The sequence below is a fragment of the Neofelis nebulosa genome, chromosome 1 (genome assembly GCF_028018385.1).
Source record: "Neofelis nebulosa isolate mNeoNeb1 chromosome 1, mNeoNeb1.pri, whole genome shotgun sequence".
Classification (NCBI taxonomy): domain Eukaryota; kingdom Metazoa; phylum Chordata; class Mammalia; order Carnivora; family Felidae; genus Neofelis; species Neofelis nebulosa.
This window is the reverse complement of record NC_080782.1, coordinates 219,759,789-219,786,817: the sequence shown is the minus strand read 5'-3', so window position 1 is coordinate 219,786,817 and position 27,029 is coordinate 219,759,789. Positions and strand designations below refer to the sequence as shown.

The following is a 27,029-nucleotide window of genomic DNA, read 5'->3' as shown; positions in this document are numbered from 1 at the left end:
TGTCAATTACCTGACTCTCTTTCTGAGGTTTCTTTGACTTAGATATTTTCCCCTTGCCAATAAAATCCTGAATACCACAACTACTATGTCTTAAAGGTACAAGCTATTTTTTAAAAATTTCACCTTAAAGTCAGTGTATCCCATAGTAAGAATGTAAGATCATCCCCAGCTCTCTTCCTAGGACATTTGATCATTAAGTAATATTTCTAGGAGCATATACATGGCTCAGAAAGCTTGTAAAGTCCAAAATATGATGAACTTCTTGGCCCAGATTGTTTTGACCATTTTAATGTGTTTGCTTTAAATTTAAGAAAGGCATACATGTTCTCAAAAGTAACAATAATATTCTAGAGAGGTCTTTATATCCTACTCTTATTTAATGTTAACTTATGAGTAGTTTTCCACATGATGAAATACTCTTCAAAGTGCATGATTCCTAGAAGCTTCATAGTATTTCACCTTCTTTTTTAAGGAAAAAATTCCATTTACCATTACACCAAAAAGAGTTCGATACCTAAGAATAAAATTAACTCAAGAGGCCAAAGACCTGTTATCTGAAAACGCAAGCACTGAAGAGGACACAAGTGGAAAGCTACTGCACATTCATGGATTGGAAGAACGTTGGGAACATGTCCATTCTACCCAAAGTAGTCTACAGATTCAATGCAGTATCAACAGCATTTTTCGCAGAACTAGAATACTAAAATTTATATGGAACCACAGAAGATCCCAACTAGCCAAGCAATCAAAGCTGGAGGTATCACAGTTCCAGATTTCAAGTCATACCACAAAGCTGAAGTAATAAAAACAGGATAGTACTAGCACAAAAACACATATGGATCAATGGAACAGAATATAGAACCCAGAGATAAAGCCATGCTTCTCTAGTCAATTAATCTAGGACAAAGTAGCTAAGAGTATCCAGTGGGGAGAAGACAATCTCTTCAATAAATAGTACTGGGGCAACTGAACAGCTACATGGCAAAGAATGAAACTGGACCACTTTCCTACACCATATACAAAGAAACTTCAAATAGGTTGAACACCTGAAACCATCCAACTCCTTGAAGCAAGCAGCAGGCAGTAATCTCTTGGACATCAACGGAAACTTATTCTAAAGGTCTCCTAAGGCAAGGGAAATGAAAGCAAAAATCAACTGTTGGGACTATACCAACATAAAAAGCTTTTGCAAAGTAAAGGCCAACAACAAAATAAAGGAACATAGTGAATGGAATATATTTAAAAACGATGTATTTGATAAGAGGTTAGTATCTAAAATAAAGAACTCCAACTCAACACCAAAAAGACAAATAATTTGATTAAAAGTTGGGCACAGAACCTGAATAGACCTTTCACCATACAAGATATACAGAGGACCACACATGAAAAGATGCTTAACATTACTCATCATCAGGTAAATGTAAATCAAAACCACAATGAGATATCACTTCACACCAGGCAGAATGACTAGCATCCAAAAGACAAGAAATAACAAGTGTTGGTGCAAATGTGTAGAAAAAGGAACTCATGCACAGTTGGTGGGAATGCAAATTGGAACAGCCACTCTGAAAAACAGTACGGAAGTTCCTCAAAAAATTAAAAATGGGAATACCATATGATCCAGGAATTCTACTACTGGGTATCTACCTGCCCCCCCCCCCACAAAATGAAAACACTAATTTGAAAAGATCTATCATCCCTATGTTTATTGCAGCATTACTGACAATTGCCAACAAATGGAAGCAACTCACGTGTCCATCAATAGATGGACAGTGTTATATGTATTCAGTGGAATATTAGTCAAAAAAACTGAGATCTTGCATTTTCACCATGTATGGACCTAAAGGGTATAATGCTAAGCGAAATAAGACAGAGTCTAAAGACAAACCGTATTGTTTCACTCGTATGTGTAATCTCAAACAAAAACATAAAGATGGTTACAATACAGAGAACAAACTGGTGGTTACCAGAGGGGAGTTTGGGAGAGGGCTGGGTCAAACAGGTAAAGGAGATTAAGAGTACATTTATCATGAGTATCATTTATCATGAGCACTGGGTAACGTACAGAATTTTTTAAGTATTTTTTAAAGTTTATATACTTTGAAAGACAGAAGTGCATGCAAGCAGGGGAGAGGGGCAGAGAGAGAGAGAGAGAGAGAGAGAGAGAGAGAGCGTGCGCGAGCACGCAAGAGAAAATCCCAAGCAGGCTCTACACTCAGTGCAGAGTCTGACACAAGGCTCAGTCTTACAAACCGTGAGATCATGACCGGAAGCCAAAATCAAGAGCCGACGTTCAACCGAGTCACCCAGGTGCCCCTACAGTTTTTAAATCATTATGTTACACCCTCTATGTTATACATCAATGTAAATAATTTTTTTTTAATATATTCTATTGTCTTAGCTCCCAGGACACCACACTCTTGCCTTTTTCTCCTTCGTCATCACCTCCACCCCCAATGTTCTTTGTGGGTTCTTCCTCATTTCCCTCACCTCTAAATGTTAAAGAATCTCTGGATTCTGTCCTTGGACAGCTTCTTACTCTCCTTAGATGGGATGATTTCTCAAGTATTTCATGACTCTCAACACCACTTATATATTCACAATATCCTAATTTGTATCTCCAACTTGAATCTCCCTCATTCTCCTCCAGACCTTTACATTCACTTGTGTTTTAAGACATTGTTATTTGTTATAATTCATCTCCAGTTTAACATGCCCCAAGCTGATCTGAAATTTTCTAAAAGTTGTACCTCCTAAAGCCTTCCCCACTTCGGTTAAGGACAACTCCAACCACCCAGTTGCTCAGATCTAAAACCTCACAGTCACCTTTAGACACTTGGTTTTCTCACGTGTCACATGCTATCCTTCCACCTCCCATTCACCCCCTGCTATCAGCCCATGTTGTTCGTGTATATTTTAACATTTTCAATGAAAGGGCTCTTATCAAGGTTATCACCAAACTCACGTTGCTAAAGCCAATGGACTCTTCCATGCTTTCATCTTAATAGACATCTCAGTATTCATGGACCTCTGAGCCTCTTTCTTGAGAAGACTTTCTTCTTTTGGGTTCCAAGACACCATACTCTCCTAAGTGGTCTTACCATTTCTCTAAAGATTTTTTGTTGAATCCTCTACCTCCTTAAAATCTTTAAAATCCATCCCTTGTCTCTAAATCAAAGCTGTCATTCCAGCAATTATTTCCTGCCTCTATTGCATGGTCAATTTCTTCCTTTCTTCTGGACCATTCCTATCACCACAAAAACACAGTATAATTCATCTTTATCTTGAAAAAAAAATTCTCTTTGCCTCATATCCCGTCATTTGCAATTCCATTTAGATTATCAAAGTAGTTATCTCTGTCTATATTTATCACTTCTTCCCGTCTTCCTATATTTTTTTTTTTGTATCCACATAGTTGGGCTCTTACTCCCAACTATTCCAGTTACAGTCAAAGCCAAAAGTTTCCATTTTGGCAAATGTGATTGTCATTTCTTCTATCTCATACTCAGCTAATCAGAGCATTGGACAGTTGAGTATATTCCCCCCTCACCCCTTTTTTTATCTGACTTCTGGGATAGTACTCTTTGTCCCTCCTAATTCACTGAGTGCTACTCATTCTGCTTGAGTAGTTCCCCCCTAGATTGCTCCAACGTCAAAATATTGGAATAATCCAGGGCCCATTCCTCAAACCTCTTTTCCCTTATGTTTCCACTCCTTCCCTCAGCGTTCCCACCAAGTTTCATACTTAAGTACCACCACAATGCCACAGATCACTAAGTTTATACCTCCTCCCTATACCCCTGAACTCCAACTTGCTGCCACCAACTATTTAAGTTTATGAATTAAGGCAGGAATCTTATCTTCAATGTTCTACTCAGCACTACAACAGGGCTTGACATAGCACTCAAAGGTTGTCTGTTAGGAGTATTGTTAAACTAAACACCACTGTGCAAATATTTAACAGAGAACAGTGATTAGCTAATTCCAAGTAATTGCTTCTTTTGACCTAAGTCAATGGTGTAAGGGAGGACAATTTAAGACCTTGCTTTTCAAGCATGCAGTCATCAAGTGGTCTGGTTTGTTCTAAACCTGAGAACTAGAGCATCCAAAGGAAGGGATGGATCATTTATCATTTGGGAAATCTTCTGTTAAAATTTGTTCTCGGGGCACTCGGGTGGTTCAGTCTGCTGGGCAGCCAACTTCGGCTCAGGTCATCATCTCACGGTTCATGGGTTCGAGCCCCATGTTGACAGCTCAGAGCCTGGATCCCCCTTCGGATTCTGTGTCTCCCTCTCTCTGCCCCATCCCTGCTCACGCTTTGTCTCTCACTCTCAAAAATGTTAAAAAAAATTTTCTAAGTAAAAATTTAAAGAAAATTGTTCTCATTCTCAGACTATTAGTAGGATTCGGACAGCCTAAATCTCAAGGATATATTCTTAAGAACAGAGTTGAAGAATTCTAGGCAGCCATTTCAGAATAAAATCAGACATAGTCCACTGAGCAGAGGTGAAGGTTGACATGGCCCTGAAGAGAAACCTAGGAAGACTGGAACAAGGATGTGACCTAGGTTTCTTTGAACAAGAGGAAATAAACAACTTCCCAAATGTACAGGTCATTTAACAGTTTTTCAGACTACGATCCACAGAAAGTTTACAGCAACATGGGTAAATCTCACATACTACTGAGCAAAAGAAGCCAGAACGAAAATCAGTATATACTACGGGTCACCATTTAAATCAAGGTGAGAAGAGCAGGAGGAGAGAAATTTCAGAAGTGATGGCAATGGTGGCTTTTTTATTTGTGGGATGGTCACACCGGTGGATGCTCGTCAAAACTTGAACCATATGCTTAGGATCTTTACATTTTAGTTTCACATTCCTTAAATGAATGAAAGGGGCCTGAAATGAGTGTTGTGGGGGACAGATCGGAATTGAAAAAGGTAATTGTGAGCAAATCTCTTCACTGCACAGTCCCTCACTGCATATATTAGGTTTATAGTGCACTGCAGATATCTAAGAGGAGGCAATAGGATGCATTCTACTCCCAATTTACTTGCTCAACAATTTCCCTCACACATCTACTAATATCTGTAACGCACTCATGTTTCAGAAGCCACTCACTTTTGACTGTAGAAAAATTCAAGGTTGCAATACCACTGCAACCATTAAAAAAAAAAAAAAAAGTCAACATCTGATTTGGGCAATCATCTTTTGGTGAACCCTCCCAGAATAAACGGAACATTGCAAAACATATCCTGAAAGAAGGTCCAATTAGGGACTCAAGTAATTGTGCCCCAAGGAAGTTTCTTTTGGGGGGTATTGGCCTTAAATTCCTTGTGGAAGTATATAGTAAAGCCAGTTGTCCAATAAAGAACTTCTAGATTATGAGAATAATGTATTTTTATAATGTTTAATTTCTGAGAGACAGCACAAGGGGGGGAAGTGGCAGAGACAGGGAGACACAGAATCTGAAGCGGCTCTGAGCTGTCAGCACAGAGCCCAACGTGGGGCTGAACTCACAAACCGTGAGATCATGACTTGAGCCAAAGTCGGAGGCTTAACTGAGCCTCCCAGGTGCCCAGAGAATATTATATTCATCAACATACTTTTTTTTTTCTATTTTCTCTAAGATATTAAGCTCATCCAGAGTGAGCATTAGAAACACAGGTTTAAAAACATAGGCCTTTCTTCCCCCACCCCCACCCATGATGGGCATAGAGGACGGCACTTACTGGGATGAGCACTGGGTGTCGTATGTAAGCGAATCTGACAATAAATTATATTTAAGATAATAAAATGGGACGACTAAAAAATGTAAGTAAGTATTAGAAAAAAATATAGGCCTTAAGGGGGTGCCTAGGTGGCTCAGTCAGTTAAGCGGCCAATTTGGGCTGAGGTCTGGTCTCGAGGTTCGTGAGTTCAGCCCCATGTCAGGCTCTGTGCTGACAGTGTAGAGCCTGGAGCCTGCATTGGATTCTGTGTCTCCCTCCCTCTCTCTGCCCTTCCCCTGCTCACTCCGTCTCTCTCAAAAATAAACGTTAAAATTTTTATTTATTTATTTATTTTTTTAATTTTTTTGTTTATTGTTTATTTATTTTTGAGACAGAGAGAGACAGAGCATGAACGGGGGAGGGTCAGAGAGAGGGAGACACAGAATCCGAAACAGACTCCAGGCTCCGAGCTGTCAGCACAGAGCCCGACGTGGGGCTTGAACTCACGGACCGTGAGATCATGACCTGAGCCGAAGTCGGCCGCTCAACCGACTGAGCCACCCAGGCGCCCCCAAAAAAAATTTTTTTTTATTTTTTAAATATAAGCTTTAGGTTCCCTAGGAAGCCACACTTGTGTGCAAGAGACACACTTGTGTGCAAGAGAAGGAATGCCTAGAGCTCCAGATCCGTATCTGCAGGGCAGCGAGGGAGGCAGGACAAGGGAGAGGGAGGAGATTAACTATGGTGTAGTCCCTCAGCAGATGCCATGGAGGCTCTGGTATAGCAGGATGGTCCCTCAGCATCGTCCAGTCCCGAGGCAAGGGAGCCAGACTTTTGTATCCTCACAGCAGACCCCAGGGGAGAGGCAAGACTATGGGCAAAATGGCCTCTTTGGTGGAGGTTAATTTTCACAACGAGAATCCACTGAGAGCCATCAGTTATCAACACTTCCAGCAACAGGGAAAACGAGTACCTCTGAAGGAGAAGCCGGGCTGCACATCAGTGTTCACCATAGCAGCCAACCTACACCCCTCTTCCCAACTCAACAGTGTCTGACCTTTAAGAAACCATTCCTACCAAATCTCACCCCCACCCTATTAATACACAAGCTCTGCTTAAGCACAGTAGCCAAGGCTCTGAGTTTTGCACAAGTATTCATACAGTTGCGAATAACCCCAAAGGCTACTGACAATTATTTTGCAATATAAACTGTACACCAAGAAATTCATGGACTGGCTTTGCCATGATTGCAAACCTACCTATTCGTGAAGACATGAAGCCTGAGATCAGATTTCCCCAAGAAAAACACAGTAATCCATAAAACAAAACGTATCATCAGAAAGCTTTAATTTTGTAACAAAGTATTTTTCAGTCACACTTGTCTTTGCCTTCTTGAGTAAGATTAAATTAGTATCTCATTGGACAAAGTAATGAAAAAGGAACTAGAGATTCTTCATTTCCCCCTGATTCTGCTTTTTAATACAGGCTGTCGATTCATTTATTCTTTCAAAATTCAGCGGGAGATACCATGCTTAGCCTTGAAGGTAGGTAAGAAGTTCACCCTTTAATAAAGACAGACATGTGAACAGGTGTTTATCAGTCACATGTTTCTTTCAACAAACAAATCTAAGCACTATGTGTACAGCCATCAACAAGACAAACCTAGTCTTTGCCTACATGCAATGTGAGACCTGATAAAATAGAAAGCTGAAGGGGCCTACATATGGGAGGAGAGCCATGGAAAGCTTGATAACCGTAAGCCAACAACTAGCCTTTACAGAGCTCTTAAGTTTACACGTGTCTGGTGATTTTTTTGTTTGTTTAGAGAGAGCAAGAGTGCACGCGCACAAGCATGCATACGTACACATTTAGGGGAGGGGGCAGGGGGAGGGGGCAGAGAGAGGGAGAGAGAATCCCAAGCAGGCTCCTTACCATCAGCACAGAGCCAATGCAGCGTCAAACTCATGAACTGAGAGGTCACGACATGAGCCCAAATCAAGAATCGGATGCTCAACGGACTGAGCCACCCAGGTACCCCATGCCTGGTACATTTTAACTCTGACATCAGTTATCTAAGGTAGATACTATTTTCCCCTATTTACAGATGAGGCAATTCAGGCACAAAGATGAAGCAGCTTCTCAAGGTCACACAGGTAGTGAGTGTCAAGAGTGGGATTCAGAGGACTTACCTCTGGAACTGAGCCTTGACAATGGAGTAGGAATTTGCCAGATGGATACTAGGAGGGGGGTGGGGAGCATTCCAGACACAGGGAACTGCAAGTACAAATGCTTCAAAAGGATCAAACCTGCAAGTTCACTTGCACTCAGGCTGCCTAGAGAAGAAAACAGGAATCCAGGCCTGGGAAGTGGGAACGGTGGGGGCAGAAGAGACCGGAGTTGTGCCTCACAAGGGAGAGACTGAACGAATGGAAGCACAAGTTGATTGGGAGTGAGGTCAATTTTGTTTTAATAAAGTCAACACTAGTATTAATAGGAGCCACTGACATTAACAACATCCTTTAAGCATGTTGGGTTAATTATTTATATGCATGACCTCCTTTTAGTTTCATTGCCACCTTGAGGGAGGTACTACAATTATCCCATTTTTACGAGGGAAGATACGGAGTCTCAAGGAGGACAGCTGGATTGTCCAGGGCTCTGCTGTTTGAATCAAGGAGCTGGGATTCAAAACCAAGGAGTCATGACCCAGAGCCCAGACTCTCCGCTGCCTGCTCTAGGTGCCCAGCATCACCCCCCTCCTTCTCTGAGGAATGAAGAGGGGGAGGAGGGTGGCAGAAAGGGAAAATTCCCACTAAGGAGACGCTCCAGCCCAGCAAGCTTGTAGGGCATGGGCCAGAGGATAGGACATCTGAGTCCACCCAAGTGGCATTGTGGACAAAGTTCTGGCAGTGAGAACAAACGAAGAGTCTTGCTAACAGCCAGCTGTCTGAAGAGATGCTGATTCTGTGACTAAGAGAATGGGTGGAGATAAGCACCAAGAAGTGGGCACGGGGTAGGGAGAAAGGTGCAGAGTCAAGGTCTTCTAGGGCACAGACGAAGGGGGTCAGGCAGCTGAATGTCTAAGTCAAGAGCTGAGAGAAACCATCTGCTAAGAAGGTACAGGTTTGTCCCAAGACATGCTGAAGGGACTCAAGTGATGGAATGTGTCCAGAAACAATGTGAAGACAATGGACAGAAACCGAGAAAACTGTGCTATTCAGCAAAGACTCCTGTTTTCTTCTGTAAAAATAAGCAGATAGCATGTGTATGCATATATACACTTCTGCGTCTGCCATATAGCTGCTTTCTTTAGCAACTATAGAAGGCGCTTTTTTGTTTGGTTTACAAGGAAGGCAGGAGGCCTTCAAAATTCTCTGAGAAGCTAACTCTGTCTTCCACATGTGAGATTTTTAATTACTTCTAGGCGGTACAAGTCTGGACAAAGTAAGTTAGTTGAATGGTGTTATGCTTTTAAGAACTAAAAATGCTACAAACAGTTTGAGTATCGCCCAAGAGGTGCTTGGCCACTCTGCGCCCAAGTCACTGACGTCAGTAACTGCGCTTCGGGCATAAGCACTTACGGGCTCTGGACGGAAGCATGGCATGCTTACAGCGCTCCCGGGATATGCCATTTTCTAGCCTTATTTATGTTAGCTCTTCACCCTAAAAACACCACAGAGCAGCTTACCTGCTTTAGCCATCTGTACAGAAGGCGATTTCTCCCGTTTCTAACAATAGAAAACTTCCCAGTGTTAACATGTAGCAAAAAGGAGAAACAAGAGAAAAAGAAAAAAAAAAAAAGCCTCTTTGGTCCGCCCTCCCTGGCTGTTGCTACCTTGCAGTTTATGACATGCAGATAGAGGGAGGTCTGGTGAAGTGAACAAGGCAGCCGGAGAGCTGGTCCATTCCCGTGGAAACCACGAATCCCTGGGCACAGGCAGCTCTCCCTACTTTCCTGCGGGATTTCTTTTGTGCGACTTTGAGAGGGGCTCATGAATGATCTCTCAACGTGTGCCTGGCTCAGGCAAGCCGCACAGGGAGGGAGTAACCCAGCTGAGTGGGGGCAGAGCCAGCAAACACAGACCGCGCAGCGCTGGAAGTGGTTCTACTCGTGCATGCAGTTTTTGAAGTCAGCAAAACAGAAATCAAATTACTATCCTATTATGCTGGTCGATGCTCAAGAAGGGACTCTATGCTCGCTTAATTACCATGAGAGATGCGGCAAGTCACAGAACAGCAAAGTATGTCTAACGTGGGGACCCTGAAGACAAATGTAAGTTCTCATGCTGCTGTATTTTACTGCCGTGCAATTTTCTTTCTGGCTTGAAATCATGCTTGGCCAAAATGTTACCATTTCCATGAGAATTGCTAGCGTGGAAAGTTGTCTGATCTTTGCTTAAGACTTTTTTTTTTCCTTCTTTTATTAACTAAGAATAATGCAAATGGAAATTCCCGACAGCAGCTGGGAAATTCCCGACATTCAGCCTCAGACTTAGAACTATAACCCCAACTAGATTCAATTACTATGGGATTAACACTGGATGTATTTTTAATGGATTTTCTTAATGTAGAATGCCTCCCGCCCCACTGTTTTGGACTGCATGCTATTTTAATACTGCTGTGGCTAAACTAGTACGATCAACATAACCAACAGAATGAGATAGAGCTCAGGGAGATTCCTGGTAATCACCAAACTTTTCTTTTCTGGCCAGGATCACCTCGTTTCTTCCTGAATCCTCAAAACTCTGCAACCTCTGTTAAAAAAGTTCATTCTGCTTTTTTGACCTTGCTTTGAAGGGGGAAAAAAAAAAAATGCAACCAACAAGACTCCCCTAACATTGTGAAGGAAAGAAACAGAAGAAGCCACTGCAGTTCCTCAACAACCATTGTGATCATGAGGGAAAAAAGGCAACCCAAGGAGCCCAGCATGTACACCAGCTTCCGTGTGACAGAGCGTGAGGACAGAAAGATGAATGGCGGGCTGAGGCTCTGACTTGTTAGTTTTCCTTTACTTCAGCTGCTACAAATTCCGGCTTAGCAATGGATGTTCTTTTTGAAGAAAATGCTTCCTTGAGCTCCACTACAAACTCCTTAGTGCAATTACATGACGACACAAGGCTCTACAATAATGACTTTAACAACGGAGAAGCTAACACTTCAGATGCATTTAACTGGACAGTGGACTCGGAAAATCGAACCAACCTTTCCTGTGAGGGCTGCCTCTCACCACCCTGCTTCCCCTTACTTCATCTCCAGGAAAAAAACTGGTCTGCTTTGTTGACAGCTGTAGTGATTATTCTAACCATTGCTGGAAACATACTCGTCATCATGGCAGTGTCCCTAGAGAAAAAGCTGCAGAACGCCACCAACTATTTCCTGATGTCACTTGCCATAGCTGATATGCTGCTGGGTTTCCTTGTCATGCCCGTGTCCATGTTAACCATCCTATATGGTGAGTGGCGTTAGTTTCCCAGCTATACCCACCCTGGAAATAGCATGTGCATGTGAGGAGCAGACGAGCTGGGGCTCAAGGGACAAACTCAACACGAGGGTTTATTTATAGTCAAGGGTCTACGGTGGCATACTCGTTAAATTTAAAGTGAACTTTCACATATTACACGATCTGACAACCTATTATTGGAGAGTTTGGGGCTTTGGGACATGTACATTTCATCTAGTAATTTTAAATGCCCCAAAGAAGTCATAAAGCAGTAATCTGTCCTTCTGAATCCCCTTGATTTTCACTTCTGTAGATTCCCAAGTATTCCAGCCTCCGGGACAAAACACAGTGGCATCTTTGTCACAGTTTTCAGCACTTCTAATGAAGTGGTAAAACCTTCCCAGTTGCCTTAGAACATGTGCAGAGACAATCTCAGTGGTGCAGCGGGTGTGATGTTAAAATATGCAGATTCTCCTTTAGAATAAATGAATTACTCCAGTGTCAGTTGTTCCTACCCAGAGAAGCTAATTTGGAAGTGTGCCTCTGAATTATGCCGTCCGCTCTTTAAAAACACAGCCACACCAACTCCTCCCGTCTGGTTTGGAGGGTAGAAAACAAACGGGAAGACATTAATCCTGCTGTCTCCAACAGTTTCAAAGAGTCAGACCTCTTAGCAAGTCAGCAAACACTGGGACGGCTTCAGCGGAAAGCAGAATGTGAGGTTTTCAAGTCAGGAGTAATACAGCCGGATTTCTCTTTAAAACAATATTTAGACTGACATAGGCACACAGTCACTCAGAGCTGGAAATACATTATGGTCAGTGTAAGAGGGGATTTTTCTGGCCAGGTCTTAGGGGCTATATATGTATCACCCCAGCGCCGAGTCTGGAGGAGGAGGGAGATGGGCAACGCAGAGCAGGCGCCGGTTTGCACAGGGTCGATAATGCTTCCTTGCAAGGCCAGCCTCCGTTTGGCCACTCAAATGTCACACCGGGATGATTTCGTTAAATTCGCCGTCATTTCCCAGACAGGCTGCAAAGGTTCTGGCTTCCTCAAACCCCACCCCCTTAGAAGGCGAACTCCCGGAGTTGCGCACGACTCCCAGAGGTTCTGTCAGGGAACCAAAACCACAGCGCGGGGGGGGGGGGGGGGGGTGACCCCAGTGGTGGGGGGGGGGTGACCCCAGTGGCAGGTGGGGGGCAGGCACCCACCAGCTGGGTTAAGAAGCTAGGACCTGGCCAGGGCCTCCGGCTCGGGATCCAACTGCGCCCCCTGGCGGCGGCCACTCCGCGTGCAGCCTGTTCCAGCAGGAGTTGGACCTCTCCCCGAACCCATCACCGCAGGGTGAGGAAATGCTCCCTCCCTATCCTTGCCTCGGAAACCAGACTAGGCCCGCCCCAACTGCCTCCTCCCTGCAGAGCAAACTCCAGAGGCCAACATCAGTTCCGACCAGACGGAGCGGGGCTTCCCTCCAGGCACTGTAAATGAAGACGCTCCTGTTTTAAGTTTTCGTTGTTGGTTTTTTCCCCCTCCAAATAATCAGAGTGAAAAGCATTATGTTAGGCTGGTATCCTGCACCCTTTACTTTCCTAAATATAGGTGATGGCATTTTCACAGAGTCTGTTTGCGAATGTAGTTCATTCAGCTTTGTCAGTCTGGAATATCGCAAAGAAAGGCAATCTTGAGGACTTGCCTTTTCACAAGCACACAGATGCAACATCACTGCTTACACAGCTATCAAAGCTAATACAGGTTAACCTGTTTGAACCCCTCTCCAACAAAGACAGGGCACTTCAAATATGCCTTATGGACCCTCCTCCCGCAGAGCTCTTCGTATTGGAATCATCAGGGACAGATTTGCAACACTTTGTTGGGGGCCCACCTCCACCCACACCCCTTCTCTAGGGCCCCCGGGACCCTAGAGAAAAGCTCTCCAAGCTGATTGCAAAGTGCAGCGGGGGCTGACAACCCCTGCCGGCAGCAGCTGCTGCCCAAATGTGATCCTTCGACCAGCAGCACCACCTGGTGACTTGTTAGAAATGACTCTTCTGCCCCACGGCAGATTCACATCATCAGGACCTCCAGGTGGGGTCCGGCAGTACCATTTTAAGACCCCATCTAGGAAATTCTGAGGCTCCCTCAAGTTTGAGAGCCACTTCCCTGAAACAATGGTCAGGGCAAGAACACCATGCTTTTCTGCAGGTTTCCCCTACCCACAGGCAGGTCCCAAACTGGAGTTAAACATCCCCAAATATTATGTAATTACTTTGTCTTTCCAAATAAAAATATTGTCCATCTGGACCTTTTAATCATTTATTCATTCACACCAATAGCATTTATTGGGAGACCACCAAATGCAATCACTGTGGAAGACTGAGGGGTTCTAGTGATTCGCAGGTGGGTCGAACCTCCGGGAACCTACAACATGTGTAAGAGGTGAACTGAAGGCAGTGCACTACAAGAGGAGCTTCAATAGAGGGGCTCAAAATACATCGAGGCTGCTAGCTCATTAAAGACAATAAAGGTCGATTCCGTTAGGCAGAGGAGATAGATCAAGAGAAACCCTGAAGACAACCCACATTAAGCACAACACCCTGGCCTAACTGCAGCCACAAGAAATTTCCAAACCTTGTGTTCCTCAGCTAGTATGGGCTTATTGTAAACACAATTTTTTAAGGCTTTTTAATATATTGAAAATCTGTGGTATTGCCCTTTGCCAGCACCGGTGCCTTTCCCCGGAATGGAAACCCTTCCGGCACGGTAGGTGCCACCCACCAAGAGGCCTGAGGTCCCTTACTAACGCTAACCTTCTGCATCACAGGCTATCGGTGGCCTCTACCTAGCAAACTCTGTGCTGTCTGGATCTACCTGGACGTGCTCTTCTCCACGGCCTCCATCATGCACCTCTGTGCCATCTCGCTGGATCGCTACGTTGCCATCCAGAATCCCATCCATCACAGCCGATTCAACTCCAGAACTAAGGCATTCCTGAAAATAATTGCTGTTTGGACCATATCAGTGGGTAAGTTGGGTACAGGATTTCAGGGTCTCATTTGAAAGGACAGGTCACACCTTCCAGAGGGACTGGTCCTGTTTTGTTGCCCTGAAACCTGACACCCTGAATCTCTGGGTGTTTTTTGCTGTTGTTGTTGCGAGAGAAGGTATAATGTAGTCATTATCAAGTTTGCTTTAGGAAGCCAAGTCTATTAACGTCACTGGCTGACAATGTCAAGCTTTCACAGTTAAGACCATACATACCTACGGCGCCAAAATTAGACCTAACTGTGCCAAACCCACTTCCAGATGCTTTTTCCCCATCTCACACTTTCAAACTCAGTTCTCTACAATTCCCCCGGAGACCTCAGCATTTGTCATCACCAGACTGTGGTCAGTTTAAGACTACAGATCCCCACGCTGAACAACACACAGCTTCTGGAGACTGGGGAAAGGTGCTGGATTCTGTAACTCAGAGGCAGAGGACAGAAGACTCGCAGAGGCAGTACTTGCTCAGGGTCAAGACGTTTCTGCCTGCCTCATGCCTCTGTAAACCCTGGTCCTGTTATGTCACCACACCCCCAGAAGATCTCAACCCCCTTATGTTGATCACACACATTCACCGCTCACCAGGATTGATGTTCTGTCACACACCCAACAAACAGGAAAGCCCGAGTAATGGAAGCCAGAGGGGCAGCTCCCAGGTAACTAAGTCAGTTGCACCTGTCACCTCAGCAGACTTGGTTTATAACCAGATTCCCCCGGGGTTTGCTTTAAAGCTGCAGAACTTTACAGGCAATAACACTGCACCTGCTTATGGTCACATGGGTACCAGCATCTACTAACATGAGAGACTATGGGATTTGATAACAGGCTTGAGTCTACCCCACAGCGTGTAATAGAAATCCTAGTTCATAGCTAACATGAGGATGGGTTTTTTTTTTCAGTTCCTATTGTTTGCCCTGCTGCTACAGATTCCTCTGCAGAATAGGTAACTCCATCTTATGGATGAGGGAACTAGGGTTCAACAAGTGAAAAGACTCCTGCACAGCTAGCCAAAAGGACTCCCACAGCTAGCACATAGGACAGTGCCAAATTATGATGGAAATGCTAACAATCTGCATGATTTTTTAAGTTGTGTAGAGTCTTCTATTTTCCATTTTAAATTTCCTATTGCAGTTTGAACTAGATAGATCTCATTAAGCTTATTTGGTCAATTAGGGAGCCAGAGCAATGAAAGGTCTTGTGGGCTTGCCGGATCAGCTCTCCAACTAATGGCGGGCCTGGGACTCCAACCCTTCTGGGACCAAGCCCTGCACTTACTGCTGAATGACCATATTTGCTTTATAAAACCGTATTTGCTTTACCAAAGTTTGTTGTTTCTGCATCTATGCAATCTTAGACTCGTTCGAGAAAGACTAGTGACTCTCAATCCCAGCTGCACCCCTGGGGAGCATTGTGATTTAATTCTTCTATGGGAGAGTGATTCTAAGAGTACAACTAGGGTTGAGGAGGACTGAAACAAATAGCAAGAGGTAATTAGCAAAAGTAGGCAATAATGCAAATGAAGTAAACCATGCTATAGTCAAGTTTTACCCTTGTACCCTGTCCCATTGGTGAGACAGACACTAGGAGCACTACCCATCTTTTACCTTCTGCTGTACTAACAGCCCTTGCCCCATCTTAGTCAAGCTCAATAGCCCTAGAAGTAAGGGCTGTTTCTGAGCAAAGACTACCAACCGGGCAGCGTGTAAAGCACCTTACAGGAAATCAAGTGCAGAGAGGTTGCACAGGACGACATCACTCCATTCAGCCATCACTCCAGGAGGAAGGCAGGCTGCAAAGGTTGTGGGAGTGCTAGTAGGGGGTCATCATCAATGAAGCCATGCTTACAGCATAGCTACTATGTGCTTAGCACTGAATGGACCAAGTTATGTATTTGAAGACCTCCAACAAGGTGGTGGGGGAAGGCAGGTAAGAAGACAAAAATGGAGTTTACCTAGGCTCTATATCACAGGTCTGAGATGTAAGGCTGAGTAGAGGACAGTTGGGGGAAAAAATTCTTAAAGAACCCAAAGGAGCTTAGCCTAACTATTCTGAATTTTCTTGTGTTTCCATTTCTATTTTATATTTAGATACTTAGTTGAGATGGAATTTTGTGTATACAAAATAATGGGTTCTTTGACTAATTTCACTTATCATACCCTCCAGTTCCATCCACGTAGTTGCAAATGGCAAGATTTCATTTCTTTTTGATTGCTAAGAAATACTCCATTGTGAGTGTGTGTGTGTGTATATATATATATATATATATATATATATATATATATATATATATATATATATACATACCACATCTTCTTTATCCATTCATCCATCGATAGACATTTGGGCTCTTTCCATACTTTGGCTATTATTGATATTGCTGCTATAAACATGGGGGTGCATGTGTCCTTCAAAACAGCACACCTGTATCCCTTGGATAAATGCCTCATAGCACAATTACTGGGTCATAGGGTTCTTGTACCAATGAACATAGCCTTTTCAGCATCTATTGATAGATCAACAAACTGAAGGGAAAAAACTGATATCTTGTTTTCTTCCTAGATTTGAATTTGAACTGCCCTTGCATTCCTGCAATACATTCCTAAATGAAATTGTTTTTGGAGGACCTTGTTAGTGAGTTTTTCTTAGATTATTTTTCTAGCTACAGTAAGTAAATTTGGGGTATTACTCCCCCCTTCCACCATGGTCTTTATTTAAGTAGGAACATTCTTCAAAAGTTATATAGAATTTAATTCTAAATCTCTCTTCCTGCTACCTTTTCAATAGTTATCTTTAATTGCAACCCTAACCTTTCTTCAGTGGTTATTTACATTTTCTACCTTGCCTTGGGTTAGTAATTACAAAGTTAAAATTTTCTTTCATACTGATTACTATTAAATGCAATTCTTGCCTTAACATCAAAGTCAACTGATCTTAGTATAGCTATGCCAGTTCCCTTTTGGTTATCATACTCTGGATCTATCTTATTCCATCTTACTACTGTTACTTTTTTGATTAAATAAAGTATATTGCTTTTAGGCAGCAAATAGTTTTCTTTGTAATCCAATCTTTACCTTTTAATTGGAGTATTTACCCCATTTATATTCCGTGTAACCCATATATGCAGTATTTGGGTTTAAATTTACCCAGTTATTTTTCTTTGTATCTTCACATTTATTCTAAAAATATTTTTTTATTAGTTTTCTTTATTTTTGAGAGGCAGAGACAGACAGAGCATGTGTGGGGGAAGGGCAGAGAGAGAGGGAGACAGAATCGGAAGCAGGCTCCAGGCTCCGAGCTGTCAGCACAGAGCCCGATGCAGGGACCGAACTCACGAACCATGAGATTATGACCTGAGCCAAAGTTGGACGCTCAACCGACTGAGCCACCCAGGCACCCCTATCACATTTATTCTATATTCTGGTTTCTAACCTTGCTTCAGTGGCCTCATCAAGAATTATTCATTCATTATTCCCTTTATAAGCTTGTTATTTCTTTTAAATCCTTTTAGTGATTTAATATTCATTTTTTACCTAAAAGAGTACAACACAAATTACCTTAGTATTTGTTGGATAGTGGAAAACCTTTGGAATAGTTTAACCCACGTACCCCTAGATTTCCTATTATTTTTTCCTATTTCCTAATTTTAAGAATCCTTTTAAAACCCCTAGGACTTAAGTGTTCTTCTCCCTACTTCCCATATACGAACCATTTCTGTTGCTGTTCATTACTTTGGTCATTTCCATGATTCTGCCGGCCTTCATATTCCTTACTTCTGAGGAATTTCTTTTAGCCTAAGTATGTGGTTTTCTTTCAGCTTATTATTCTCAACACCTTTATTTTGCTGTCTTTTTTTAAGCAGGATTTTTGCCCAGTCAATAATTCCAAGTTTCTAGTTTTCCAGCAATTTAGAAGTGGCATTCTCAAATTCTAGCTTTTAGGATTTTGTTTGATTGTGAGAACTCAGCTGTCTGACTTAGCGGTGTTCCTTAGAAACCACCATATCTCTTGCTACCCTTTGCTGCTTTGGGATTTTTTTCTTTGTATCTTAGCAATTTTACTATGATGGGTGTACATGGGCTTTAGCTTTGGTTTTGTCCTGCTTGGTCCTTTTATCTATTCTTGTATTTGTTACTCAGTGTCTTTTGTTGATTTAGCAACACTATTGGCCATTGTCTTTTCAAGTACTGCTTCTGCCTCATTCTCTCCCCCCAACACATTTCTTGGACTCCAGTTTCATGGATGGTGGAACTTCCATGGTTAGGACTCAACTTTTCTACTTTTCATCTTTAAGTCTTTAGTCTGGGCAGTTTTACTGCATTTTCTTCTGGATTATTAATCCTCTCTCCAGCTACTTCTAATTTGCTGTTCAACCTACATATTATAGCCTTAACAGTTCACTGTGTTTTTAGTTTTGATATTTCCATCAAATTCCTTTTGTATGTGTTTAGTTCTCTGGAATAATTCTCCATGTTTTTAACAGTTTTCTAAAATACTGAATCACAGGTGTCTATATAGCTGAGTTACCTGGGGATTTCTATTTTCTGGGATCTTTATTCCCTTTGGCTCTTAGTATGCCCGGTCATTTTTTTTTTTTTTAATACTGGACACTGAGAAAAATTGTGAATATTCTCTCTTGATAGGGGTTTTTTGCTTCAGCAGGCAGTTACAATAATCCCCTTAATCCAATCAGGGATTGAGTTTATTTGAGTCTGACTTCATAAGCACTTATTTTTAGTTTACCCTTATACCTAAGGGTATAGTCCTTCATGACTTCAAATGAAAGCCTCAAGCGTTTTCCATTTTGCGCAACTCTGATCACCTATCTTCTCAGCACTTTAAGGACTGCTGCTGACTCTTCAGTTACTCAGCCTCTCAGTCTATCCCTCTAACTAACTGGGATATGACTACTTGGCAGAAGTGAATCACGTTAATACATTCTTTGTGCTCCCTTCGCTCCTGAATCTTAATTCCTGAAATCCTGGCTGCCTTGGTAGCCCTAACTCCAATTTTTGATCTCCCCAACTCCTGAGACAAGGCTTTGGGCCTGGAGTTCGGCTTTATTTCAAACTACTATTACCATACCTTTTCCTCATTTGAAATTGTCCAGTGCATCTTTTCTCCTCTCATTTTTGTCGTTGTTCCTTTTATATTTTCACAACTTGTGTTTAACACACCATCTGCCTACCTCTGCCTTTTGAGGAAGAAATTCAGCCTATGTTACTGTCACAATTGACAATTTTATTCTTCTATTTCACATGCTTTCCTTTGTAGTAGCTCATTGTCCCTATTTCTCAGGTTTACTCAATTGTACAAGGCCTTCATTCCCTTCACCCCATCCCAGCAGTTTGGATTAGCTGGTTTTTCCATTCCTTTCATTATCCCAAATCATTTCACTCATATTTCTATTAATATATCATAAATAATCCTTCTAAGGTTGTTTCATTTCCTCGTTCACCCTGAGGCCAAAATCACAGACTTTTCCATAACTTTAAAAGAGCTTAGTAGTGAACTAGCTTTTTAAGTCAAAAAAATGCACAAACTGTCAATATCCAGACATACCTGACTACCTGAGAAAAAATTTTATGGCTAAAAAATCAATATGAACAGTCAAAAGAAAAATTTCTGTGTGTATGAAGAGACCAAGGGTTGACATTTCCAACCTACAGTAAATACCTACATTTTGAAAAACAAAAAGACAACCCATAAAAAAACTAGGAAAAATATAAACATGAACAGGAACAAAATGGACGATAAATGCTGGGGGGGGGGGGGGGGAAGGACAATAAATCGATTGGAAAATGCTTAGCTTCTGTAATAGTCACGGAACTGTAACTTAAAACAATGCATTACCATTGTTCACCTACCTGTCTCAAAGTTAAAATGAGTAGGGCACCACACTAGGTGTTTCCCACGTGTACTCACATTTGTGTGAATATGAATCGCTCTTGGACAGTCTAGCCAAAGTTATTAGAATTTTACCTACTTCAGATCATCTGTTCTACAGAAAAACCAAAGTAGATGTAAGAATCTATGCCTACAATATTAAGAGGTGCAACAGTCTTGGCAAGTAGCAGAAAAGAAGGTTGGATTATGGTTTGTTGTATTGTTTTTATCCTAATTACAGAACATTTTATAGCTCTTAAGAATACAGAGGTGGGGTTATTGGATATTCAACTGGAAAACTGGCCATGGTTCTAAGTGAAAAAAGATTTCAGCATGGTGTGGACGATATGAGCCCCTGCTGGTAAAGTAGGAATTTATGGAGATCTATTAGCAAGGAGAATCTGAGGACTTCACATTTGCCAACAAGGTGAAATTAGGGAGAAAAAATGGCAGGATTATTGTATTTTCCCTTGTATTCTTCTGTATAGTTTTGTCCCAAATATTGTTCTGATGATCAAGAATGAAACATTTCCATCTGTGGCATGGGAGAAGCTTCATGGAGACGGTGGCGGACCTTCCAAGTTGGCTTGAATCTAGCATACGGCAAACCTTGGGGACCACAGCCTAGATAGCTCGTTTTCTCCTGCACTTGGCGTTTCTGAGATTTGCTGCTGCCTCCCCTGCTTACTGCTACCAGCTTGGTCATTTTGCCGTTGCCAAGGCTTTCATCCAATTCTGAGGCAAATGAACGTAATTACAAATCAATTGCACTTTCTATTTGTGAGCTTCTTTGAGTCAAGAATTGATGACAGAAAAGATTGAGGCATTAGATTAAGAATGATCCCAGGGTTCTTTGGATTTCATCATCCCTTCATAAACCCAATTCCCATGATCAGAGGCAACCATGACTTCGCTACAATGTATAAAATAAGCAAACCCTTTCCCCTCAATGATTGCCTTGCTAATGTCATGTAACAAGAGAAAATACTTTATTCCCCAACTGTCTTTAACAAGTCTAAGTATAGGTTAGATGGAAAAAGTGAAATAGACTCTTTTTCACAGTCATTCACGTGACAGGCAAAGACACCTATGTAAATTTTTTCTTGCATTTCAGAAATCTATCTGCAGCTCATGGAATCATTTTTTAGTATCATGGGTCCAAAAAGAAAGATTTTTTGCCTCCCTCCTCAAGGCTATGCCTGACTATGTATTCTCTACATTACTACTTTTATAGTAGGAGAAAGGCCAGCTGTGTCACATGTATTCAGAACCTGTGTTTTCACAAACTGACAGCAGGCAGAAATCCTCAAATTAAATGCCTCGGCCACTAGGTACAACCTCTTGCCTTCGAGCAAGTCAAAAATTTACCTTCTTAGTGCAGATTGATAAAGAAACTGAGGGACAGTGGAAGTATCTCGGTGTAGCCTTAATATTTTGTATAGGACTTTGAGTATCTTTAGACAATTCTAATCTCTGTGACAGAGCAAGTTTACTAACCTCTCTGTACCTTAGGTTCCCCAAGCACGATAATAGTAATAGTACCTATGTCCTGACATTTAGGGACTGAGTCAATATAGTGTTTGTGTTTTAAGTGTTACAACATGTAAACCTTTCTGTAAGGTTCTTGGGTTTTTTTCCTAACAAGTTATCAGGATTAGCATTTTGTCTCTTTTCAGGATTGATCTATGTATTCCCAGTACATTACTACTGGTCACTTGACATTGGTGGTTTTTACCACAGGGATTTGTTTTTGGGTACGTTCTTTTCTTCTTTAGGTCTTCTGAATTTTGAGTTACTAAAATTGCCTTTCTAAGTTATTAACAATATAAAATCAATAAAAGTAATGGAAGATTAAGTCTTTGAGCCATTTAGGGAATTTAACCTGCAATTTTACTCTTTCTACATTGCTACTTATGCCTTTTTTCCCCCTGATTTGACATGCCACTTTATCATAATCTGAGTTCCCATATATGTATTTGGGTTTATTTCTGGACTTGTTTTGTTCATCTGTTTGTTCTTTTACCCAAGGTGTATTTTGGATTAAGAATAAATAATAGCATTTATTATCTTATATCAACTCCCTCATCCTTTCAGACTTTCCATGACCATTTTCACTTGCTTTGAGTTTTAGAAATCACATCTAGCTCCAGGGGGAAAAAAAAAATACTTTTATTGAAATTGCATTTAGCTTAATCAACTTTCTAGAACTTTTGGGTGGTATACTTGTGTATCTTTTGGGTCTTTTCTACTTTTCTGTGTTTTTGTAAGCAGACTCCAATTCAATATGGAATGAACTGAACGTATAGAAACAAATGTAACTATCTAAAATTCTAGCATTTGGCATTTTAAAAAGCCATATGCACATAGGTCCAAGAGAAACAGTAGTGAACTATGCTTCATTTTTCTATCAGATCCTATCTTCTGGGGAAAAAAAAAAAGTTACAAAATACAAACTGAATTAACTGAATCAAATGAGCTCAACACCAGTGTTCTGCTGGCCTTTATGCTGGGGCCAATTCCCAGCTCCACTGCCTGAAACCAAATATCTAAGGAGTCTGCCTGGGATTCTGTCCTCTGGAATCTGACGGGTTTATGTCCAACTCCCTTACTGCCAGGAGTCAGCCCAGGAAGTGGGGTCCAGAGACTCAAGCAACCAGGACAGGAAGCCAATGGGTCACCTGTTCTGTCTCCCACTGCTGGGAGATCACAATGTAGGCTAGCACCTACCAGGACACAAAGGCAAACCTGATGAATTAATCTACATCTTCCTTCCCGCTGGTTTCTGTAGTCATTTCATCTCCTGGGTGAAGTGAAACTGCCCCCCCCCCAACTTTTTTTTTTTTTTTTTTTTTTTTTTTTTTGCCTCTGCTATCCTGCATTGTCTTAATCCAGGAGCTCTGGGCACCACCTCAGCCTGCAGGTGAGTGGGCTAGTGTCCATGAACAGGGATGCTCACAGCCACACACAGATGGCTGTCCTTCCCAAGAGGAGCACAGTGCCAGACAAGCTGCCAAGTGGCCAGCCCCCGCAGGGCCTCTACCCACTCAACCCACCTTCTCTTATCCCTTGAGTTCCACAGTCCTTTCCCTTTCTGCCCACAGGTGCAGAATTTAGAGACCTCTTCCCTGCTGACCAGAGCTTCTCATACTCAGGAACACCACAGAAAGGCTAGGCTTTTGGAGGACATGTCCTTGATTGTCCTCCAGGATGCTCGCCCATGGATAGGAAGCCATTTAATGGTCCACGCAGCTCAAAACCTGCCAGACTGACAGCTGACTTCTTTCTGCATGGCAGACTCAGCCATAGCTATGGGACAATATGCTCAATAAAATGACACTTAGCATATACTCCAGGGTTACTGGAAACTGGTGAGAACATTAACAACTGATTTTGGTGGTTAAGAAGAAGGGCTTATACTTTGTCTGCTGCTGTGGCCTGCTTATGGACTTTTTTGCTCTTTTTATCACTCCCTGAAGGAAAATGAGGAAGGAAAGGAGGGACAGGACTCAGATTTTTGTTGCCTCTGACCATTTTTTAAGTTTTACTTAGCGTGTGCACGTGAGGTGCGGGTGACCTAGAGCAGGGGGTTAGATCCCAAGCATGGAGGCCGACATGGGACTTGATCCCATAAACTGTGACATCATGACCTGAGCTGAAATTAAGAGCCGCTCTGCCTTGGGTGACTGAGTCACCCAAGCACCCCACTTCTGGCCATTTAAAGCAGAGGACTAGCATCCATTTACTGCCCCTCCATGCCCATGGGCTGTGTCAGGAAACTTCAGGTTATGGAGGCTTTTACTTTTTCCACATCTAACCATTCCTTCTGGGGTATATGGTAGGAAGCCTCCAGTCAGAGACTATGGTAGATCATCTGATTGATAGGTTATCACCAGCCCCCTTCATGTCCTAGTACCTGCTTCTTCGTTGGCCCAACAAAACTCCAATCCTGGATCACTCAGACCACCAGCCCTCACTGTTGCTGTATCCATGTAAACCAAGAACTTTTGGAGAAAGTAGCCCACTGAATTTCATGGCACCACAGATCCCTGGTTTCCAACTTTGCCTGGACCCTCACTCTGGTCAGTGCTTTGGTTTGTCCCTAGTGGATCTTTCAAGTCTTTTCCTACTTAAGTTTTCTTAACCTCAGACATTCATTCTCCATATAGATAACCTTATCCCATCCTCCTCTAAGAAAAGGCCATCAAGCCCAATTCCCCCTTTCCCTACGTCTACTTCCCATTTCCAATTTCCAAATAGGCATTCTAGGACCATCCATGTTCTTCTGTACTTTGTCTCTACTTCCTGTCCTTCCCCAAAGTGTCTTCAACTCCTCCCCATCCTCTCTGATTTAGCTCCTTAACAATTCCACCCTTGCTTGTTCCGTCTTGTCACATTGTTCACCCTCAAAGCACCATCCAGCTTTGGCCGCCCTCCTTTTCATTGTTCCCAAGGTCACCAAAGCCTTTCTCATTTCCCGTATCTGGAAGGCTTTAATAATATACTCAAGTAATATGTAAATACCTTCTCAATGTGAAAGTCATGCAGTTCAGACTATGGAGAACACAAAGTCGCTTTCATCTCTTCTGCCTTTCCTGACCAGAACCCACTGAGGTAACCTTGAACCTCACCTTACCATTCAACGCAGAGCACAGGCATGAGAGGAGCAAGTGAGTAGTACCGAGCAAAGATCCCTCAGATTTCAGCCCTTTGACAATGCCCCTCAGTCCCCTTTCATCTGTCTCTCCTTGGACTCTGCACTTCAAGCTGTTCCTTCTAAACCCTGCTGGCCTTCGCTGCAGTTGCTCTGGTTTGGCCCTTTCTTCAAGTTCTGCGTTTTCTAAACCAGATCCCATCTGCTGTCCTCCATCATTTGTGAATTACTAATGAGTGTACATTCTTTACATGGGTTATTCCAGTTAATTTTGACCTGTGTGTTCTGTTTTTTGATCAAAGGAATTTTAGGGTTGTCTACACAACCCTGATTCAAAGAGATTTCTCATTCCTTGTCTACTCTTTTATGTATTTAATTCAGATTAATCTCTCCTTCAAAACATTCCTCTGTTCCTTTACTACCTCCCAGAAGAATCACTGTGAAGGTTTATATGAGGAATCATATTTACAGGCTACACTCAGATAGTTAAGACATGACCAATTCCTACCACATTTAAGGATACCACTTAGTTAACATATTTGATATTAGGAACTTTGGAAACCAGGATATAGGAACCCAAGATCTGATTACTAAGGGATCCTTCTTGCTTCCGATACAGCAATTACCCCATCTAGGTTTTTTTTGTTTTTGTTGTTTTTTTTTTTTTAATTTTAATTAAAATTTCATTTCATCCAATGAAAGATACTCCACCCTGTCTGGGAGAAAGTTGATGCTCATTGGTTGTCTTATTTGGCCCAGTGGTTAGTGTCTGCCTTACGCACTGGCTAATGAACCCCTCATAAATGCCCATGTTGTACTATAAACCATGTACCTGTGGTTTCTCTACTCAGAGGGAAAGGAGAGGGTCCTCTTACATTTGCCAACTACCTAAGTTCCCAGCACCTTTCTGTACATTCCTATCGGCATTCTATTGTGGCTCCCATCACTATTCAGGCATCACCATTCTTAGATGTATATTGAGGCATTACCTTTTGGATGCCATGATGAAAAGTCACCAAGTCTGCCCTATCATTCTGGCTTAACACACATTCTCCCCCGACGTATACCTGAAGACATCATTTCTTTTGATTGGTCTCCTAAAGCCACCTATCAAGGAATCAAACACCTAGGAGACAAAGGCAGAGTGTATTTAGCCATATAGAGGAGCTCAATCATGTTGTTTCAACTAAGTAAATCAACTAGAAAAGGATGGAGGAAGACCTGGAAAAATGGATAGGGAAGCAAAGGGAGGGAAAGCAATAGGGTTTCTTCAGAGGCCCTTGTAGTTTTTCCCTGATACCAAGTCATATTTAAAGTAATAGGTCCCCTATGCCAGCTGTTTTACATACAGGACCTCAGTTAGCCAAGCGTAGCTTTTTTCAGTATTCAGATGTAAGGTATGTTACCATAGAAACAGGTTTGGCAAGCCGGGTCAAAGCAGCAGCAGAGACCTACCATGAGCATTACACTAACTTCAGGCAAATGTTAAAAGTCACACTTTGGTCTCTACTTTAACTTGGTGCTTTAAACTCAGCAGGAGAGCTTTATTAAGTCAAGCAAAAAATAGTTATTAATGAGGTTTCATTTTTGACTTAGATTTCTCATAAAATTGATAGCAGTCACACAACAGTGTGACTTGGTAATGTTCCTCTAGGGAATGGAAAACTTTCAGATTCTGGGTATGGTGTTCAGAACCGCCCCCCACCCAGCCCTTTTCTCCGTGAACTGTCATAGCCACCACTTGCTCATCTGCATATTTTGAGGTATTTTATGGTTTAGCTAAACACTTGGATTGTTAGAGAAAACTGAAAGACTCAAAGAAGATGACTGAATTGTGAAAGTGAAGTATTTCTCTAAGCATCCCTAGTAGCCATTCTCAGACCAGTTTCTGAAACTATGTGCAACAAAATTGACAACCCATAACTGAAGACCATTTCCACCCTTGGAGGAGAACTTCCTTTGTGTCTGAAGGAGGACTTTTCTGTAACCATGGAAGTACCTTAAAATTACTGTAAAATGCACGTGCTTGGGGCCCATTCCCAGATCGTCTGGTTCAACAGGAACAGAGAAGCCCAGGAATTGGTATACCTCAAGAAGCACTGCCCGGACTATCAGTTTGGCATTTGAATTTTTTTTTTAATGTATATTTTCATGTATCATACTGCATGTATTAAGATTTCAGATTGTATGTATTTGTCAAGAACCAGGTCAGCATTTCCACTGGTACACAGCTGTTCAACCATGAAGAACATACGAGGCTTTTAACAAGGGCGGGGAGGGGCAGGGTCAGGTCTTACTGGTCT

General features: G+C 42.2%; 1 protein-coding gene across 1 annotated transcript in view; it reads left to right on the top strand.

Annotated features, from left to right (window-relative positions):
• Positions 1-9,245: 9,245 nt before the first annotated feature.
• The window catches only part of HTR2A (5-hydroxytryptamine receptor 2A), a 60,988-nt gene continuing 43,204 nt past the window's right edge, over positions 9,246-27,029 (top strand). The window contains exons 1-3 of the mRNA XM_058685338.1: positions 9,246-9,983; positions 10,423-11,162; positions 13,972-14,172. Of these exons, the coding sequence (XP_058541321.1) occupies positions 10,751-11,162; positions 13,972-14,172 (613 nt within the window). The 5' untranslated portion in view covers positions 9,246-9,983; positions 10,423-10,750. The remainder of the gene's footprint in view (positions 9,984-10,422; positions 11,163-13,971; positions 14,173-27,029) is intronic.